Source organism: Saccopteryx leptura, chromosome 6 (genome assembly GCF_036850995.1).
Source record: "Saccopteryx leptura isolate mSacLep1 chromosome 6, mSacLep1_pri_phased_curated, whole genome shotgun sequence".
Taxonomy (NCBI): Eukaryota; Metazoa; Chordata; class Mammalia; order Chiroptera; family Emballonuridae; genus Saccopteryx; species Saccopteryx leptura.
In genome coordinates, this window is record NC_089508.1 from 34,087,644 (window position 1) to 34,110,013 (window position 22,370).

A 22,370-nucleotide genomic window follows, 5' to 3' on the forward strand; every position below is an offset into this window, starting at 1 on the left:
TAAATAAATTTCTACATATATTTGTAAATAAGAAATTTCAGGCCCTGGCTGATGGCTCAGTGGTAGAGCGCTGGACCAGCACGTGGAAGTCCTGGGTTCGATTCCTGGTCAGGGCACACAGAGAAGTGACCATCTGCTTCTCCACTCCTCCTTCTTCTCTTCTCTCTCTCTCTCTTTCCCTCCCACAGCCATGGCTCAATTCATTTGAGCAAGTTGGCCCTGCACACTGAGCATGGCTCTATGGCCTTGCCTCAGGTGCTAAATAGCTCAGTTGCTGAGCAATGGAGCAATGACCCCAGATGGGCAGAGCAGCACATGGTAGGGGGCTTACTGGGTGGATCTTGGTTGGGGCGCATACAGGAGTCTCTCTCTGCCTTCCTGCCTCTCACTTAATAAAAAAAATTTATTTTTAAGTAATTATATTAATTTCACTGAAAAGTTTTAAACAAGATTGTGTCAGACAATATATAGGTATAGATTAACTTTGTTATTTGTAAATGAAATTATTTTGACACCCAAGGGGGAAAACAGATTTAACAGTTGTTGGGTGCCTGTGCTGAGCCAAAAATCTGAAAAAAAAATACAGTGTGAGTTATGATGATACTCAAGAAGGCAAAATATTTACCTCGAACAGCATAGCCATCTTTTACTGATGCTGGGAAGGGGGGTAGGTTATCTTTTGCATATACATCTTGAGCAAGCACTCGGCCCATTCCATCTGAAAGAAAAGAGGCAAAATATAAATGCTGAGAGTAATGGTTAAACAGGCAGTCATAGACAAGATGAGCATGTGCGCTTGTCTGACGAGGGCTCTGTCAGATCTGGTTTCTATCACACAGAATAAGAGACAGAAGGAAGATGTGCATTCTAGTGTCTGAAATGAAGATTATGTTCAGTCAATTAATAGTAATGCTTGCAGAGATTATTTGAATATGAGTACCTACAAAGTCATCAAGATGTGTTCAAGTTGACATGTCATTATTCCTTTGACAACCCAAAGATGACTTTAAAGCCAATTCTTAAACATTTTCATATCCATTGACCCAGTAATTTGACTTGTAGAAATCAATCTTCAGAAAATGAATGAATCTTTATGTACATTTATTTCATAGTTACTTTTATTAGTGAGAAATGGGAAGAAATCAACAGGTCAATAATTAAGAAATTTACATAGACAATGATCTACCATATTTCTCCAAGTATAAGATGCTCTCATGTATAAGACGCACCTGAATTTTGGGGCCCAAAATTTGAAAGAAAATGTATTGCATAAAGTTATTAAACTCAAGTTTTATTCATCATAAAATTCATATAACTCCTCATCACTGTCAAAATTCCCATCCATTAGCTTGTCCTCATCTGTATCTGATGATAAATCACTGTCTTCAACATTGAGTGCAAAAATAAGCACTCATAAAAAAGTGGGAAATGCAAGTAAAAAAACCTACAATCACTGCATATGATGCACCCAGTTTTAGACCTCAAATTTTTGGAAAAAGGGTGCATCTTATACATGGGGAAATACGATATCTTTACAATAGATAAAACCATTAGACAGGCTAAAGTAATATTTATGAAGAATTTCCATTGACACAGGGAAATTCTTATGATATAGTTAAAACATGCAGAATTGCACATGTAGTTAAGATATATGTATATGTATCAATAGAAAAAGATGGGGAGGGCACACATGAAAAATAAAGCATTTGTTATTTCATTATGTTAGAATTATGTATATTTATTCCTTTGCTTCTCTGAAAATTTCTAAGTTTTCTGCAATAATCACGTCATTTTTATAAAGCATTTTTCCTTACAGAGAGAAAAAAAAAAAAAAAAGCTTCCTTATCATTCCATTTGAATTGCAGCCTTGATTTTGGCTTTATTAACCTAAAAAGGTTAATGATTATAAGAGAGCAGTAACCTACTGAGTGAACTGACCATTCAAACCACACATGATAGCAATTATTTTTTACTACACCTCAGGAATTTGAACCAGTGCCAGCAAGAATAAGTTTCAAGAATCATGAACAATTCCTTATATCCTCTAATCATAATCTTCATTATTACTATTTTAAAGAAGTAAAATAATAGTAAATAGGAGGTGAAGAAGGAAGAAAAGGACAAAAAGAACAAACTTCTCTACAACGACTGTAAGAAAGGACTTGATTTATATGAGATGTTTGTATAATTTAGAACAGGGGTAGTCAACCTTTTTATACCTACTGCCCACTTTTGTATCTCTGTTAGTAGTAAAATTTTCTAACTGCCTACTGGTTCCACAGTAATGGTGATTTATAAAGTAGGGAAGTAACTTTACTTTATAAAATTTATAAAGCAGAGTTATAGCAAGTTAAAGCATATAATAATAATTACTTACCAAGTACTTTATGTCAGATTTTCGCTAAGTTTGGCAAAATAAATCTTTATAAAACAACTTACTATAGTTAAATCTATCTTTTTATTTATAGTTTGGTTGCTCTGCTACCGCCTACTATGAAAGCTGGAATGCCCACTAGTGGGCGGTAGGGACCAGGTTGACTACCACTGATTTAGAAGGTTCCATTGTTTCTAGAGCTGGATGGGTAAGACTTTTTTGTTTGTTTTTGGCTTTGTCCTTCATAGTCACCTAGGGCCTCTGGTTTCAAGATGTAGGACCAAGAAGTAAGTACTGAGAGATACTAAATTTTCTAATCTCATCCATAGTGACAGTGGTACTGACTCTTCCCTTACAGGGAAGTAACAGATGAATTGTAAGTGAGAACTTCTTAGCAGATTGTAGCTTAATACACTCCTAGGAGGTTAAAACTGTTTTTGGAGCTATCCTGGAGCTATGAACCATTTTTTTTTTATAAGATCAGGGTAGTGGTGAGACCAAAGGGTCTGTTTTGCATTCACATAAACAACATTAACTTCCAAATGAACCTGAATTTATAAGGTAGTCCCTGGTAGTAAGCCCCATAGCATTTGTCTAGGATCACAATAAACCTCTTGGGGAGACTCCTTATCTGGAATTAATCTGGCCTGGGGTAGCAAATAAATATGTGAACTCTACACCAGTTCAGATCCTAAGAGAATAACTTTGCTGGGGATTTGAATAGCTTAATAATAGTGGTTAATTATCAAAAACAGCACAAGGGTTGAGTTTTTCTGTAACCTGGCCCAGTAAAGTGAGTAAATGTTTATATAGCACTTTATAAATTATTAAATAATATATAATCTCATTTAATTCTCACAAAAATCTAGCAAAGCATTATTATTTTTATTTTACAGATAAAGAGATGTTTAAAGAGGGTAAATGACTTACCCAAGGTCAGATATTTCATAGGTGGCTTTACTACAATGGTAATAGCTACTGTTCATGTTCCCTCCGTAACTGCTCTTCCTCTATTTCTCTGACATGAGAAAAATCTACAAGGTGATTCCTCAAAAAATTAACATGGAATTACCATATAATTCAGAAATTTCACATCTAGGTATATGTCCAAAAGAACTGACAGCAGAAACTTGAACAGAGATTTGTGAAGCCATTATGTTCATAGTGATGCCAAAGGAGGCCTCAACTCGATCCACATTCTTGTCGAGGTCCAAGAAGGAATTCAAGAGCATGACAGATTTAGCAAAGCACAGTAAATTTATTAAAGTGATAGTAACCATCGGTGAAGTGAGGGTGGGTGACCTCAGAGAATGAGAGGTGCCGATGGGATCTGGGTGGAAGGTTTTAATTAAATGTGGGCAAGGGGGTAGGGATTGGGTCGTCATTGGCTTCTGATGCTGGTGGGGTGACTGCTGATATGGCTCGTCCTTGTCTCCCCTCTCCAGTAGATGATTCCTTTCTTTCTTTCTTTTTCTTTTTTATCTCCCTCCCTTTCTTTGTCCTCTCAATTACAGGAAACTGGGGAAGGGGAAGCAAGGGAACAGGTGGTCAGTGAAGGTCATATCTGTGATGTTCTAGCCAAGATGGAAAAAGAGAAGGGGAAGAGGTGGAGGACTCTGTCCTATATTCTAGCTTTCCTGTCTCAATGGCTGCATTATTTACAATAGTCAAAAGGTGGAAGCAACCCAAGTGTCCATTAGTAGATGAATGCATAAACAAAATGCTGTCTATACATATAAAAATATGATTCAGTCTTAACAAAGAAGAAAATTCTGACATATAAAACTTGAGGACATAATGCTAAGTAAAATAAGCTAGTCACAAAAGAACAAATTTTATATATTTACACTTATATGAGGTAACTTGAATATTAGAAATCATAGAGTCAGAAAGGAGACTTGTGGCCGCCAGTGGCTGGGGAGAGAGGAAAATAGGAAGTTACCATTTAAGGAATATGGAGTTTTAGCTGAAAGAGATGAAAAAGTTTTGGAGATCGATGGTAAAACAATATAAATATACTTAATGCCACTGAACTGCACAATTAATAATGGTTAAGACAATAAACTTATGTCATGTGTTTTTTTACTATAATAAAAGAGGAATGAGGTACTGATACAGGCTCCAACATGAATAAACCATGACTTTGTCTTTATTAACCTAAAAAAATTAGTGACCATAAGAAAAGGTCTAAGTAGAAAAAGCTAGTCAGAAAAGATTCCATTATATAAAATGTCCAGAATAGGTAGATCTATAGAGATGGAAAGTAGATCATTAGTTACTTAGGACTGAATGGGGGTATGGAGAGAGTAGGAGGGGGATGTTAGCTAAAGGGGACAGGAGTTCTTTTGAGGTGATAAGAATGTTTTAAAATCGACTATGGTGATGGCTGTACAATCTATGAATATACTAAAACACTGAATTGTATACTTTAAGTAGGTGAATTGTATGGTATATGAATTATAGATCTATAAAGCTATTTTTTTAAAGGGCAAGGATAAGAGAGTTTTTTAAAAAAGAATATTCCTCTCATTCCAACATTTAACTATGCTTAGATAAGTCAAGAAAAATTACATTTATAGCACACACATACCATCTGGACTTTTCTTCCTTTTTATTGAATTTTTGGGGTGACATTAGTTAATAGAATTATATCATTTTCAGGTGTACAATTCTATAATACATCATCTATATCTTGTATTGTGTGTTCACCACTCCAAGTTTAAACTCCTTCCATTACCATTTGTTTGACCTATACTCTTGTCTACCTCCCCTACCTCCCTTTCTTCCTGGTAATCACCATGCTGTTGTCCATGTCTATGTTTTTCTTTTTTTATTCTTAATCCCTTCACCTTTTCACCCAACCCCACAACCACACTCCCCTCTGACAGCTGTCCTGTTCTCTATCTATGAGTCTGTTTCTACTTTGTTATTAGTTTATTCTGTGCGCTAGATTCTACATATGAGTGAAAGCAGATGAACTTGTCTTTCTCTGATTGGCTATTTCACTAGCATAGTATAGCACTCTCCAGGTCCATTCATGCTGTTGCAAATAGTAAGATTTCCTCCTATTTATAACTGAGTAGTATTCCATTGTGTAAATGTACCTCAGCTTTTCCCCCCTCTTTTTAACATTTTTTTTTTAATTTAGAAAATTAAATTTAACAGGGTGACATTGACCAGCCAGAGTACATAGATTTCAGGTAAACATCTCTATATCATTTGAACAGTCGATCATATTGTATACCCATCACCCAAAGTCAAATCATTTTCTGTCGCCTTATATTTGACCCTCTTTACATTCTTCCCCAAAACCTCCTTCCCCTGGTAACCACTGCACTCTTATCTATGTCCATAAGTCTCAGTTTTGTATCCCACCTATGTGTGAAATCATACAGTTTTTAGCTTTTCTGATTTACTTATTTCACTCAGTATAACGTTCTCAAGGTCCATCCATGTTGTTGTAAATAATACTGTTATCATTTCTTATGGCCAAGTGGTATTCCATTGTATATATGTACCACATCTTCTTTATTCAATCCTCTATCAAGGGGCACTTTGGTTGTTTCCATGTCTTGACCACTGTGAATAATGTTGCGATGATCATGGTGGTGCATGTGTCTTTATGTAACAATGTTTTCAAGTTTTGGGGGTATATACCCAGTAGAGGGATTGCTGGTTCTAGTCTTAATTTTTTGGTACTTGATCTTTTTTATTCATTCATCTATTGATGGACACTGGGTGAAAAAGATGAAGGGATTAAATTTATTCCTAGGTATTTTATTTTTTGAAGCAACTGTGAATAGGATTTTTTCTTAGTTTCCCTTTCTGATAGTTCATTATTAGTGTATAAAAATGATTTGTGAACATTTATTTTGTATCCTGCTACTTTACTGAATTTATATTGGTTCTAGCAGTTTTTTGGTGGGATCTTTAGAGTTCTCTCTATACAGTATCATATCATCTGCAAATAATGACAGTTTTACTTCTTCCTTTCCAATCTGGATGCCTTTTATTTCTTCTTCTGTCTGCTTGCTGTGGCTAGGACTTCCACTACTACATTGAATAAGAGTGGTAAAAGCAAATAGCCTTGTCTTGTTCCCAGTCCTAAGGGAAACACTTGTAGTTTTTGCCCATTGAGAATGATGTTGGCTGTGGGTTTGTCATATATGTTTATATTCCCATTTTGATGAGTTTTTATCATAAATGGGTGCTAGATTTCATCAAATGTTATTCTATATATATTGATAGAATCTTGTTTTCTTTTTTTGTTTGTTTTTGTTTTTTTGAGAAGGAGAGGCAGGGGGAGAGAGACAAGAACATTGAGCTGCTCCTGTATATGCCCGGACCAGGGAATTGAACCGGCAACCTCTATGTTCTGGTTGATGCTCTAAAGGTTCATGTGGTTTTTATCCTTCATTTTTTTAATGTGATGTATCACACTTATTATTGATTTGTAGATAATATACCAACCTTATGTTCACCAGAATAAATCCCACTCGATCATGGTATATGATCTATTTAATGTTTTGCTGGATCTGGTTTGCTAATGTTTTGTTGAGGAGGGGTGGATAAGCAGATGGGCGCTTCTCCTGTGTGCCCTGACTGGAAATCAAATCCGGGACATCCACATGCTGGGCCGACACTCTACCACTGAGCCAACTGGCCACGGCCTACTTTGAACTTTATATCTTATAAATTACTTGCCTACATGTAAATTAGCTCTTTTTCTGAAGACTTCTGTTCTTTCATTTGGGGCCTGTGTCTTTGTCTCTTCACTTTGGCTACCTTTTTGTGTTTGATTCTATGTATTAGATAGATCTGCTATGACTCCTAATCTTTGTGGGTGGTCTTATGCAATAGATGTCCTGTGGGGGGTCTAGTGGTGCAATCTCCTGATCACCTGAGCTGCGTGCTTGAGAAACGCCCCTTTTATGGTTATGTGGGCCCTTTGGTTGTAACTAAACCTTGTTGCTATTGGCCCATCTGTGAATGGGATAGATCCTCAGGCTGGCTGGCTGTGAGGCTCAACCCCAACCACAGTGTGTGAGTGGATGTGCAGGTGCTGACCACACAAAGGAAATTTGTCTCAGTAAGATTTGGTGCCTGCTAAGATTTCCCTTTAGATATGTCACTTGTGAAGCTTACTGGATCCTGTTCTGATGTTGTCTAAAGGTGGCCACTGCATGTGTTGGTTCTGGGTCTCTTAGGAAAGAGTCTGGTGCAGGACAATGTCAGACATTGCCTGTGACTGACCCTGGGCAACCCATGTGGAGCTACAAGTAATCCACAGTTTGTGGCTGCCTCTGCTGGGCCTGGGTGTGCATGAGAAGGACGAAGCTGTGCACCAAGGCCTGCTTTTACCAGCTCTGGGCCCGGAGGCAGGTATGAAAAGTTTCAAGGCACCCTGAGATCTGCCTTTGTCTGCCTCTGCCTACTGGCTGCCTGTTAGTCTCAGTCACTGAAAAAGCCTCTGTTGGTAACTCAGGTTGCATGAGGTAGGTTCACAGTGTGTCACCAGATGGAGGTGAGTAGTGTTTGCCAGATTGATACAGGTTCAAATTCAGTTCCAGTGCTGGGTCTGAGGCCATTCAGCAAATGTCCCCAGGTAATCCGAGTCTAGCTGACACCCGCTGGCTGCTTGCATACCTTTGTGTTGAAGTGATGTCTCAGGGAGTCATCAGGGTGAGGCCGGCAGATTTTATTGGGTTCAAACAGACCAAGATTTGACCATATGAAGGGAAAGCCCTGCTCCATTTGGGCATGTGAGGGTAAACTGGCCCCTGTCCTAGAGCCAGAGAACTCTGTCTGTCCCCAGATTCTGCTGGAAGATGAATCTCTGCAGGGTGGGGCCGCTGGAAGTTGGGAGCTAGTGGATGTCCTATGGGGGGGGGGGTGCCAGTTAGACTTTGGTAAAGATAGGGTGTGTGGCCCAGGACCAGATCCACATAGCTCAGTCTGTCCCAGATTTTGCCTCAACTTCAGCAGGGCAGAGCCTCTAGGAGTTGGGGGGGGGGGTATCTGGAGCCCAGAGGGCGATTCTAGCAGATCTCCTGTGAGGGGAAGTACCAGTCAGGTTCACAGGAAAGTGGAGGGAATGACCCCTGCCCAAAAGCCACACAACTTGGTCACTGATATATCGAGTCTACCCAGACTACTACACCCTGAACAAGGCAGCTGACTCCTCAGTAGGGTGTAAGCTCTGCAGGGTCTGGCGAGAGGGAGTCCAGATGATGGGGCTATTGTTTTTCTCCAGGCAGATGCCACAAGAGGGGAGTATTCCACCCAAGAAAGATAGCATCAGCGTATGGGAGAGTAAGTCAGCACAGGGATCCCTGTGGCTGTCCCCTCAGCTCTCTGCCCAGAGCCACAAACTCAGGCTTTCGTCAGATAACTCTAGTCCCCTCCAGCCTCCCTTAGCCAGAGCCCATTGTGAGTGGCTGAGATAGAAATTTTGTGTGTTGGCCCTTTAAGAGGGAGTCTGTGTCTCTAGCAGAGTCCTGTCTCTCCTTGATGGATAGAAATCCTGCTACTACAGACAGATGTTATGTGGGTGCCTCTTCCCAGCTATAGTGCTCTGGGCTGGGGAGTCCGGCTTGGCATTCAGACCCCATGCTTCTTAGCTCCTCCTGCAGCTAAGATATCCTTAGCTGCCTTAGCCGCCACCTGCAGGAGCAGGGCCAGCCTTTTTCATGTCTCCACCCTTCCTACCAGTCTCAATGGGGCTTCCCTTCAGCTAGTCTTCAGATGACTGTTCCATAATTTAGTCGTAATTCCAGTTTGGTCCCGGGAGGAGGTGAGTGTAGCTTTCACTTACTGAACCACCACCTTAGATTCCCTACCATTTGGCCTTTAGAGACCTTTTTAAAATATCATGAAAAGAAAAAGAAAACATTTCATTTGAAAAGAAAGAATGGCTTCATACTTGGGTTATTAATATAAATTTATTAATATATGTACATAATGGGCCAGTTTTATTTTGGTCTTGTGCTAAATATAGAGTTGCTAAGCTTTAATATAAATTAAATCCCTACTGGATTAGTTCTACTTTTGGAGTTGATATTAAATTAACTTATCAGCAGAGTTTAAATCTCTTAAAAGAGAAAAACATGTATTACTTCAAGTTTTAGTCTAAAAGCCTAAAGCAAAAGACAGCATTTATAGAGAGATATATAATTGATTGGAAAATGATAAGAACTGCCAGTCACAGCAGATACAAGAGTACTGAGGGAATAAATGCCAGGTACAAAGGCATCTACTGAATATCCGCATCGCTCAGCAGGCTTCAGGACAAACAATGGACAGCTCTTCCAAGCAGTCAATATTAGAATTCATTCAGTATCTGACCAGGTGTGCATGTGTGTATGTGTGCGCGCGCGCACACATATATGAAAGCATCCCTTTTCTTTACCCATAGGTGGAGCCCAAGTATTAATGTTGAATAAACTTTGGGAATGTGGTTTGAGAGAGAAAACCTCAGTCTGTTTCAGACTTGAATGGAAACCAAGCAGCAGTAACTTCTTAACTAGATATTATGATTGTTTTAGGTTTCACATTTAGTAGAGAAACAACACCGAGCAGCTGAAGCTGTTGGAGCCAAAAGTTTTACTAAAAGGTATTTCAGAAAAACAAGAGCAAAATTCCTTTTTCTCAGATGATCCACTCCAATGAGAGCCCTATTTATAATAAGCAAAAGATGGTTTCCCCAACATGTAATTAAGATTACTAATATGCTTTCTTAGGAGTGGTTGGTGGTGGGAGTTTGCAGCTCTTCACTGTCAGAAGTGAGCCTTTCAGTTGTAGAAAGTTAGGCTGTGTGCCAAGAAGCTATGGTCCCACACCTAGAGTCTGAGGAGATAATGTCCACTGTGTTCCTTTTTCCTTCACCCTGTGTTCTCTAAGTTCTGTATAATAAAGAATGTCTTCAATTTGATGAAAGTGATAACAAATATTAATATTTCTAGATCTGTGGGAGTCAGAAATCTTAAAGGCAGAAGCAGGGCTATGTATCACTAGGGACCCTGGGCCACATATACAATTAAGTGTTCTGAAGAGGTTGATAAGAAGGAGTGGAAAAGACTGACTGATGATTATATTGTTTTGTGCAGTATGCTTACTTGTGCTGCAAGAAGACAGTGATAGAGTGCTTGGTCAAAAGGTGGTATCCTTTTTATGTTGTCAGCAGGAAACACATATATACAAGTCAGCTTTCCACAGAAAACAGCCATTAATGAATTCCCTACTCTTTAGAGTGTTAGCTTCTTTGCACTGGGATGACTGGCCTAAAATATGTCTTCAGAAACAGTCTTCACAAATTCAAATGGCTGACAGTGAACACACATACAAGGAAAATCAAGACAAAGAACTATTTATAAAGTCAAATATGATTTGCGAGCATTAAACCCAAATGTATTCTCTGTAAAAGTAAATATTTAATTTGTTTGGTTGGGCATTTATTCTGGCCAGATAATAGTTTTCTTCTTCTTGTCTAAATTAAGATATTAGGAGAACTGAGTGACTTTTGGATGTAAGAGGGAAAAGCATATTAATTTTTCAGGGTCACTATCACAATGATTTCATAGTTATAATGTTCCTGGTGTAGTTAGTTCTAAGAAGGCTTTGGAGGAAATCAAGGGAAAACCCTTGAGTACAGGGGTCCAGGAAATTAACTCCTTGTCTTCACTTTGGCTACTCGAGATACTTATTAGTTACCGTATTTCCCCATGTATAAGATGCATCTTTTTGGGAAAAATTTGGGGTCTAAAAACTGGGTGCACCTTATACAGTGGCTGTAGATTTTTTTATCTGCATTTCCTGATGAGTTGTATGAATTTTATGATGAGTAAAACTTGAGTTCAATAACTTTATGTAATACATTTTTTATTCAAATTTTGGGCCCCCAAATTAAGGTGCATCTTATACATGGAAGCATCTTATACTTGGAGAAATATGGTATATATTTCGGGAGTGTCAGAAGACTGTGGTAGATAAAAGAAGGATGAAAAGAAAGATAGTATCCAAGACTTCCTAATATAAAACATGGTATCAGTCAGTTTTCTATTGATTATAAACTCCTCAAAAGTTATGTTACTACAACATTTAAAAATCACCATCTCAGGCCCTGGCCGGTTGGCTCAGTGGTAGAGCGTCAGCCTGGCGTGCAGAGGTCCCGGGTTCAATTCCCGGGCAGGGCACACAGGAGAGGCGCCCATCTGCTTCTCTACCCCTCCCCCTCTCCTTCCTCTCTGTCTCTCTCTTCCCCTCCCACAGCCAAGGCTCCATTGGAGCAAAGATGGCCCGGGCGCTGGGGATAGCTCCTTGGCCTCTGCCCCAGGCGCTAGAGTGGCTCTGGTCGCCACAGAGCGACGCCCCGGAGGGGCAGAGCATCGCCCCCTGGTGGGCAGAGTGTCGCCCCCTGGTGGGCGTGCCGGGTGGATCCTGGTCAGGCGCATGCGGGAGTCTGTCTGACTGTCTCTCCCGTTTCCAGCTTCAGAAAAAATACAAAACAAACACACACACACACAAAAAAATCACCATCTCATCCAATCTATGTGAGAGGCTACTGACCTAACAGCTACCCATTGTGCTCACAAAAGTAGTTGAGAAGGCATACTTATATGATACTTACCCTGGCCAAATGATCATTGGTAGGAACAATGTCAACTGAGTGTAAGGATTAAGAAAGTGAAGCATGTACAGATTTGGGTCATTACAACACTAATGAAAAAAGTTTATTATGAAGTATAACATACTTATAGAAAGCTTTGTGGTTATTTAACAGACACTGAACCTTCAATATGATGAGTAACCTCAAGCCTATCTCAATATAATTTATTCCCCAGATTTTGACTGTAAATTTGAGAGACTGGACAATATTGGTACATTATAAATCTCTTACATATAACAGGCTTCACATTTGTGTAAACTGAGAAAGAGTGAATGATTTAGGGGTGAATATCTTTTTGATGAAAACAAGTAAATTAATTAACCTCTAGTGGCTCCAGAAGTCGTGTGTATGGAGTAGTACAATAAAGTCCCTATGCTTTTAGAACGTGTAGCTGTTCAAAGTGGAACTGTGTTGTGCATTTGTATTTTTCCATCTAGGGATGCTCATTATCTGCCAATGTACTGAGTAAGAGCAAACGTTACAGTTCTTCATAAAATGAAAATAAACTGTGTACAAGGAAGGCTACAGAATTTGGATAAATACAAATGTTATAATTATCAGAAATGATTAAGTCATGATTTAGCAATACAAAAAGATGTAATGGAATTGGTAATGAATTAGGTCTTAAGTTGTGTTGTGGTTTCATGATGTAAATTTTATTCTTGAATACTATAACTTATATCTGTATTATATATTAATTTCTATATATTAAATATTAACCTTTAAAAATAATGTGTGTAACTGTAAAAAAGTATTTAACTTAAATGAAAGATTTTTTTTTTTCCTTTTTTTTGTACTTTTCTGAAGCTGGAAACGGGGAGAGACAGTCAGACAGACTCCCACATGCGCCCGACCGGGATCCACCCGGCATGCCCACGAGGGGGCGACGCTCTGCCCACCAGGGGGCGATGCTCTGCCCCTCCGGGCGTCGCTGTGCCGCGACCAGAGCCACTCTAGCGCCTGGGGCAGAGGCCAAGGAGCCATCCCCAGCGCCTGGGCCATCTTTGCTCCAATGGAGCCTTGGCTGCGGGAGGGGAAGAGAGAGACAGAGAGGAAGGAGGGGGTGGGGGTGGAGAAGCAGATGGGTGCTTCTCCTGTGTGCCCTGGCCGGGAACCGAACCCGGGTCCCCCACACGCCAGGCCGACGCTCTACCGCTGAGCCAACCGGCCAGGGCCTGAAAGATATTTTTTTGAGGGAATGTTAGTTTTAAAAAATACCTACCCAATATGTTCTTGAGGTTACAGAAATGTTTCAAATGAGAGTAAATGCTCATTTCTTGTGGTACTTAATGATGCAAACCTTGCTATACCTAGATCAGATGAATAGGGTGTTACTGATAAATGGGTAGAACTTAGTTCCAAGGGATAGGTTTGTTGGTCAAGATTTGGTAAAAACAAACACCATGCTCTTTCTATACTTTGAATAATTTAAATTCTTCTTTATTGGTAATTTCTTAATCACTGTCCTATATAAACTACAATATGTTCCACAGGAAAAAATATTTTCTTACTATAACTTTCATAATTGTAAAACAAATACTCTAGTAACCCCGAAATAATTTCTAACTTTTTCAACATTTATTGTCCTATATTAGGGTATTACTCTATTTTAAAAAGTGGTGTTACAGAATAGCAATGGGGATATAAAGTACATACAGCACAGGGAAAATTATCGTTATTATTTTAATAATCATGTATGGTGATGATCCCTAGATGGCTGCGAGATTTATGGTAATGATCACTGAGTAAGTTATGTAATGTTGAATCACTGGGGTATACACCTGAAACTAATATAATGTATGAATCTAGAGGTCAGGCAAGGTCTGGGTAGTGATACAGGTTTAGAAATCATTTAATAGGCAATATTTGAAATCACTGGCATGCATGAAGTTATTTGAAGTGCATGTGCAAGAGGTGAAAAGGACCAAATACAAAAATGCTATGTTTATATTCAAGGAGAGGACAAAAGAAGGCACACCTACAAAACAGCCGATAATGAAGACAAGTAACCCATTGTTTATCTGTCTCTCTCCTGCACTACACTGAAGACAAGTAACCCATTGTTTATCTGTCTCTCTCCTGCACTACACAGTGAGATCCATGGGGCAGAAGTGTTGTTTTATTCATCTTTGTCTATCCAAGACTTAACATAGCACCTAACATTTAGTAGATATTTCATAAGTATTTGTTGAACAAAATGAATTATGCTTCTATATATAAAGTTTTTAAAACACCTACCTAAAAGTGCCTAAGAGTTTAATTATAATACTTTTGCATTAAAAATTGAGTTTGATTCAAATCAAAGGCTGAATGCAAACCTTACTATTATTATTCATTATCATGGGTGGAAACACTTGACAAGAAATGTAATCATCCATGAAGAGTTTGCTAACTTATAAGTGACAACTGATTTGATGAATAAATGAAGAGGAAACAAGCATATGAAGAAAAAAGAGAATCTGTCTGACAGTTTTCCTTTTTTTTCTAGAGGATGCATGGCCACTTCAATTCTGTTTATTTCCATAAAAGGATTAAAATTTCTGTTTAAATGTAACTTGGCATACACTGAGATTTTTCTAAGGACCAATGTTAGGGAAAGCTCCTCTGATATTGTAAGAGGCCAGAGATGGTTAATTTATGCTTCTAATAGGTAAAATATCATTCAAATTCTTCCAACTTAAGTTTACATTCATATTTTCTGAATTTGTCTTGGTGTTGATGAATATTTTGCCTTTTTTTTTTTAAGTGAGAGAAGGGTAGATGGAGAAACAGACTCTTGCGTTCACCCTGACCGGGATCCACCTGGCAGGGGCTAATGCTCAAATCAACCAAGCTATCCTCCTGCATGAGGCTGATGCTCAGACCAAACAAGCTATCCTCAGCACCCAGGCTGACTCTTGGACCAATAGAGCCACCGGCTGGAGAGGGGAAGAGAGAGACAAGAGGGAGAGAATAGATGGCTGCCTCTTATGTGTGCTCTGACTGGGGATTGAGGGTACAGAACGTCTGTACACTAGGCCAATGCTCTATCCACTGAGCCAACTGGCCAGCACTGAATATTTTGCATTTAATAACAAAAAAAACCCTATTTCATTAAAACTGATTTTGAAATTACATAGTTAATTCTTGACTAATTCCCCACTCTAGTGAGTTTCTAATCTTTATTTCCTTTAATAAGGGCTAATACAAAAACAAAATAAAAGTTTAAGCCATATTTAAAAGAATGTAAGACAGGCATAGGATCAGTGTGACCTATATAAAAACACGTTCTGTTTAAGTAGTATCAGGGAACAAAGAGCTAGAATTTGGCATTTAAATTCTCACTAGTTTTAGGCCTTTTAATTTTAACACTATTTGTTTTGTTATCTGTCATTTTTTTTATATTTCAATACTGGAAGAAGAGCACTATCATGTAGTAAAAAGAAGGAATAAAAGTCTTGAACCTTAGTCCTATTCCTTTTTTGCTGTTCTGAGTGTGAGTTTCCTTACAGAAAGATTAGGGACTTTCTACAGGTACTCTTTAATATTCACTAAAGTAAGAATATTTTATGATCTATGAATAAAGTCTTTTTATGTAATCAATCCTTTCGTGTTGTTTTCATCTGCATAACAAGCATAATTAAGAAACTGTATTTTATTTCACATTGTATTAATATAACTTTCACATTGAATTTTTAAGAAAGAGGGTGTTGATTAAAAACTGAAAACCCTGGGAACACCAGCTCTCCAATTGTCTTTCCCTGAGCTGGTCTCAGTGCACCGCTAAGCTAAGAGCAGAAAGTGAGAAGAGAGGCGAAGCAAGAAACTGAGACCAGACTGCTTGTTCCGTGAACCATGGACAAATTAATGTTGTTTTCACATTTTACATTTAAAACCTATTTTCCACAAAGAAAAACATCATTACAAGACACAGTATTTATCTTCCATTTTTGACATAAAGGACATCAGGAAGACTCATAGTTGACTATTTTCCTCACTCAGTGCTAATTGCCCTCTCTTTGGTTTACAGCATTGGTATTTTGATAAACAGAAGAAATACAGTTTATTTTTATTTTTATTTTTTTTAAATTTTATGAAAAGGGAAGCTTTATAGCTACTTTTCTCTGTATGTCATTAAGGTTGATCTTAGAGCTAAGTAGAAATAAGAAGTAAAAAGAATAATGACAATAATTGTGATAGTAATTAACCTTTCTCTTTCAGGGAATTCTTTATTAATGGTCTATGAATCTTACTTGGAAAAAACAAAAAGACAAGGCAATGGGCAAATACTATTGTACCTCGATAGTTGATGATTTCTGTCCCAAGCACCGGAGTCATCTCCAGGACCGTGATGAAGGCTTTGTCCATAGATGTTAGAGGGAAAGGAGACATGCGGTGTCTTCTGGCCACCTTAGTGATATCGACAGCACTGTGACCTAAAGAGGAAGATAATTAACTAAGAATATGATGCTGAAACACCGATTAAAAAGTGGAATTGATACAAATATCAACAACTCTCAATTTCTTATATTGGTAAATGAAGATTATAAATTGAAAAATTTCCTCTTGCTTCCAAAATATAGTCTGCTTTGGTGGAACATTAAATCAAGTTAGCAATGTTACATCATGTATCAAAACTTGCTAAACTTTAATAATGATATTGCCTAATACTTTTTGAGTGTTACTATGTATTCTAATTTAATTCAATATTCACAACAACCTTACAGGGAAGTTATCATTATTATCCTTGTTTACAGATGGGGATAGAGAGGTTTAGAGAGATTATATGCTTTGATCACAAAGCCTGTAACAGAAGAGCCACAATTCAAACCTAGGTAGCCTGGCTTCAGAGTACACGTCCTTATCCACTATATTAAACTTTGAACAGTTAATAAGCTAGTTAGTAAAATGCAATACCCAAATTTGATCTTCCTTAGGATTTCATAGAGAATTTTCTTTCTTGTGAAAAGTCATAGAAATGATTATTACTTAGCAACTCTCTACATAATCTCATCTATACCCATGGAATTAATATCATCCATTCACTAAAGTTCCTAATTTTCTATCTCTAATTCCAACCTCTACCAGCAACTCTAGATTTGTATGCCATGTGAAGAACCAGTGTAAGTATATCACCAAACTTACAAATCAACCAACATGCACCAGGATATGTAACATAATTCAAACCTAACCTGTCCAAATCAAACTCTTGATTCCCCACCCTCTCATCCTATCCACACTATGTCTTACTCTCTTGCAATTCCCATCTCAGGATATAGCAATTTCATTCTTTCAGTTATTAGTTAAAAACCTTGGTGACATCCTTAATTTTTCTTTTTGTCAGAACTATATCTAAACTATCTTTGAAATACCTCTAAAATCTGATCATTACAATCTCCACTACTAGGACAACAGTTGGAACTCTCACTTATTTCCTGGGAAACTGAATAGCCTCCTAACTGGTCCCCTTGCTTCTATCCTTGTCCACTACAACTTATCCCTCACACAGTAGTTATAGTAATCCTTTTTAAATTGTAAATTAGATTGTGTTCATCTCTGCTCACACCTTCCAATGATTTTTCATTTCATTAAGAGTGAAAGATTTGCTATGGCTTACAAAGCCCAACTGTTCTTATCTACCATTTCCCCCTCATTCACTGTGCTCTAGCTATACTGGTTCCTTGTTTGTCCTTGAGCATGCCAAATACATTTTACTTCAGTCTTTGCTTTTGCTGTTTTTCTACGTGGACCTTTTCCCCCCAGATATTACGGGTCCATTTATCCCTCATTTCTTTCAGATCTTTGCTAAAATATCACCTCATCTGAGGGTTTCTGTTAAACATCCTATATAGACTATTCCCTACCATCACTCTCTATTCTCTTTACCTCACCTTTGCTTTTCTTAATGGATATGTGTGTGTGTGTGTGTGTGTGCGCGCGCACATGTGTGTGTGTATAGATATTGGTATCCACATATCTATAATATACAATATATAATATATACTTATATTTATTTGTTTATAGCCTTGTAAGTACAATGTGAGTTCCATGAGAACAGCAACTTTTCCTTTTTGTTCAGTGTTGTTATCCCCAATACCTATAGCAGTATCTGACACATATTTGACAAAAAATAAATATTTGTTGAATTAATCCATGAATCATTTAATCATTTAATGACAAAAAGAGACTTGTCAGAACACTATATCCTAATTTATAAATAATTTGAACTTTTCGCCTGACCAGGCGGTGGCGCAGTGGATAGAGCCTCGGACTGGGATGCAGAGGACCCAGGTTCGAGACCCCGAGGTCACCAGCTTCAGCGCAGGCTCATCTGGATTGAGCAAAAGCCCACCAGCTTGAACCCAAGGTTGCTGACTCCAGCAAGGGGTTACTCAGTCTACTGAAGACCCACGGTCAAGGCACGTATGAGAAAGCAATCAATAAAAAAAAACAAAAAAAACTAAGGTGTTGCAACGCGCAATGAAAAACTAATGATTGATGCTTCTCATCTCTCTCCGTTTCTGTCTGTCTGTCCCTGTCTATCCCTCTCTCTGACTCACTCTCTGTCTCTGTAAAAAATAAATTAAAACAACAACAACAACAAAAAAATAATTAGACCTTTTCTTTGGAACCTTAAGGGTCTATAGCCCAAAGGGTAAATAAAAAACAGTAACTGCAAACACTGTTGCTTAGCTATGCTAACTGCTATCCACAACTCCCTTCTTCATGAGCCACTTTGCAGCTAGGAGTGTCCATATGATACAGTTCTGGTCAGTGAGATGTAGGAAGAAGTCCCTGGGGCAGGCTTCCTGTTACAAATAAAAAGATAAAGATGTAAAGCTTTAAGAGGAGAATGCTTTTGCCCTCCTACCTTCTTTCTATTATACTTGGAGCATGGCTAGATATTGAAGGTGCTGTAGCATTTTCCAGTTATGAAGATGAAAACCCACTCAGTAAGTATGGAAACAGGAGAGGAAAAAAGAACCCGAGCCTCTGGTGACAATGTTGAACTGCTGACTGGCCTTCGGCCGCCTGCTTCCAGACTTTTGATAAGTGAGATGAAGCTCCCATCACTTTAATCCACTCTATAATGATGGTATATATCTCTCAGTAGTCTGTTAGTTCCCAGTTGGTGCAATTCACTGAATTCAGACTCTTACCCCAACCCCAGAAGCTGCTTCAGATATGTTCATTGAATTGACTTAAAGGTACTTACCTCAAAGAGCTTCTATTCTAAGACGATTAACATTGTTATAAGTACTCAAGAGAAAAATACACATAAAGATGCTTATAATTATGGCATTTTTCTCTATGGACAATCAAAATTTAAAAATTTCAACACTTGAAGGACCTTAAAGATTGCTTAATACTAAATATAAACAGTATTTTCTATTTAGAATATTAGTAAATATTTTAAAAAGGATAATATATGATGCATTATTCACTTACAATTGAAATGTTTATTTATAACTCACTTTCATTGAAGTCCTAGTCTTGTCATTCAACTACTATATTATAAAAAAAATACTGTTACAACCAGTGTAATTGCAGAGAATGATAGAGATGTTTCTGCTTTTTTTTTCTTTTTCTGTATTTTTCCGAAGCTGTAAATGGGGAGGCAGTCAGACAGACTCCTGCATGCGCCCGACCAGGATCCACCCGGCACACCCACCAGGGGGTGATGCTCTGCCCATCTGGGGTGTCATTCTGTTGCAACCAGAGCCATTCTAGCGCCTGAGGCAAAGGCCACAGAGCCATCCTCAGCACCCGGGTCAACTTTGCTCCAATGGAGTCTCGGCTGTGGGAGGGGAAGAGACAGAGAGGAAGGAGAGGGGGAAGGGTAGAGAAGCAGATGGGCGCTTCTCCTGTGTGCCCTGGCCGGGAATTGAACCCGGGAGTCCTGCACGCCAGGCCGATGCTCTACCACTGAGCCAACCAGCCAGGGCCTGTTTCTGCTTCTTATTAAGACTGAACTGGGGTTGGGTTGCATTTTTCAGGGATTTGGCATGGTGTTGGGGCCAAGTTGGACTTGGTGAACATGTTAAGGACACTACTCTTTTATGGATTCTTGCTGTATTGGCCAAGAGTTTGCTTAAAGGCTTTAATCACTGTAAAAAAAAATAGAAGACTGGATAAAGAAGATGTGGCACATATACACCATGGTATACTATTCAGCCATAAGAAATGATGACATCGGATCACTTACAACAAAATGGTGGGATCCTGATAACATTATACGGAGTGAAATAAGTAAATCAGAAAAAAACAAGAACTGCAGGATTCCATACATAGGTGGGACATAAAAACAAGACTAAGAGACACGGACAAGAGTGTGGTGGTTACAGGGGGCGGGGGGGAGGGAAGGAGGGAGAGGGGGAGGGGGAGGAGGAGGGGCACAAAGAAAACTAGATAGAAGGTGACGGAGGACAATCTGCCTTTGGGTGATGGGTATGCAACAGAATTGAATGACAAGATAACCTGGACATGTTTTCTTTGAATATATGTACCCTGATTTATTGATGTCACCCCATTAAAATTAATAAAAATTTATTTATTAAAAAAAAAAGGTTTATAGATATTAGATTTGATCTTTTCTTTATGGTGCAAATTGCATATAATCTCATAAAAGAAGTCCTTTTAAGATGTTGTTTCTGGGAGAAAACTGTACTTTCTAATTGTGCAGTGTTGTTGTTGAACATGTGTTGTAATAGAATAGAACTTTTCTTATTAGAAAGCAAGTTTGATTATCAGTGATATACACACCCATTTAACAAATATTTATCCAATGCATTTTGTAAACCAGGAACAGTTAGGAACTTGAGATACTCAGTGTAAGATATATCCTGCCATGAAGAACATTATAGCTCAACAGAAAGAAAAGACATGTGGCGCTGGCCGGTTGGCTCAGTGGTAGAGTGTTGACCCAGTGTGTGGAAGTCCCGGGTTTGATTCCCAGTCAGGGCACACAGGAGAGGCGACCATTTGCTTCTCCTCCCCCCACCTTATCCTCCGCCCTCCCTTCCACAGCCATGTCTTGATTGATTTGAGTACATCAGCCCCAGATGCTGAAGATAGTTCCTTAGAGCCACTAAGCAGCACCAAATGGGCAGAGCATTGGCCTCAGACAGAAGTTGCCAGGTGTATCCAGTTTGGGGTGCATGTGGGAGTCTGTTTCTTTATTTTTCCTCCTCTCAGTTAAAAAAAAAGACATGTAAGTAGATAAAAAATAAAAGCAGAAGGTAGTAAACCATCTGATGGTTCCCTCTAACTATAGAGGTAGGTAGGTTTCTCTCTCTCTTTTTTTAATTGGAAATTATAGTATGGATATCTACCAGCCTGGACAACTATTCCCCCTCTTTAAAATAATTTGTACCTTGTTTACATTATTCTTGTGGCACCTACCACCTTTCACCTTATTTATATTTAAATATTTGCCTTACCTATGTTAGTCGATTGTAAACTTCTTAAAGGCAGGATCTATATCTTATTAATCTTTGTATCCTTTGTCACATTTAGAACAGTGCTTTCTCCTATACTTACTTACAGTAGTTACTAAATATAAATAGATACCTGTATGTATGAACAACAAATCTTTCAAATGAAGTTTAAAAGTCAGGAAGAAAAAAACAAAGTGGCACCTCCTGCTCTGCCTTTTATTTCTCTACAACCTCCAGTGTTTATATTCTCTGCCATAAAGTGACTGCTCACTGAGTAAATAATCCAAACTTTGATGCTAATGCATTAATATTGGTCCCTGGCTAAACTATTTGCATGTTATCACAGAGATCTCTGGATATAAAACAGATTAACTGAAAGAAATATCTCAAAGGGGGAGTATTTTAATTATCTGGCACATTAGCAGGTGTATGTGTGTGTTTTCAATAAATATTTACTGAGCACATATTTTCCATGTGCCAAAAGGTATCATCCCACTCACAACCCACCTAAAATCACACAGCAAGAATAGTCAGTTCCTTCACCAATAAAGAAGGGTTAACTTGGTCCTATAAATATGAGAAAACAGTATTTGTATCGGGCCTTATACACATAAGAATAAAATTAATGGAATAGACAAAAGCTCCTCTTTTTAAGTACAAGGAACTATTAAATAACATTAGCACACCTAATTGTGTTTTATCCCTTACAATATGCAGGGTGACTATTTGTGTGATTTCATTTAACAAAAAAATTGTAGCCAAAGAAGGTTTAGAAACCATTGATCTAGGGCAGGGGTCTCAAACTCAACTCAGCATGTGGGCCGCAGAGCAAGATCACAGCCGTTTGGCGGGCCGCACTAGGTCTACAAAAGGCAACTGTTACGCAACACTTTTCTCACTGCAGTTGAAAACAAAA

The 22,370-nt window shown here is 38.5% G+C and overlaps 1 protein-coding gene across 8 annotated transcripts in view; it reads right to left on the reverse strand.

The window, feature by feature from the left end:
• Nucleotides 1-22,370, reverse strand: part of GPHN (gephyrin) — a 509,895-nt gene that overhangs the window by 83,202 nt on the left and 404,323 nt on the right. For all 8 annotated transcript variants that reach the window (XM_066388097.1, XM_066388096.1, XM_066388095.1 and 5 more), the window contains 2 exons: nucleotides 16,316-16,453; nucleotides 626-718 (listed from right to left, as the gene is read on the reverse strand). In XM_066388097.1, coding sequence (XP_066244194.1) covers nucleotides 626-718; nucleotides 16,316-16,453 — 231 coding nt within the window. The remainder of the gene's footprint in view (nucleotides 1-625; nucleotides 719-16,315; nucleotides 16,454-22,370) is intronic.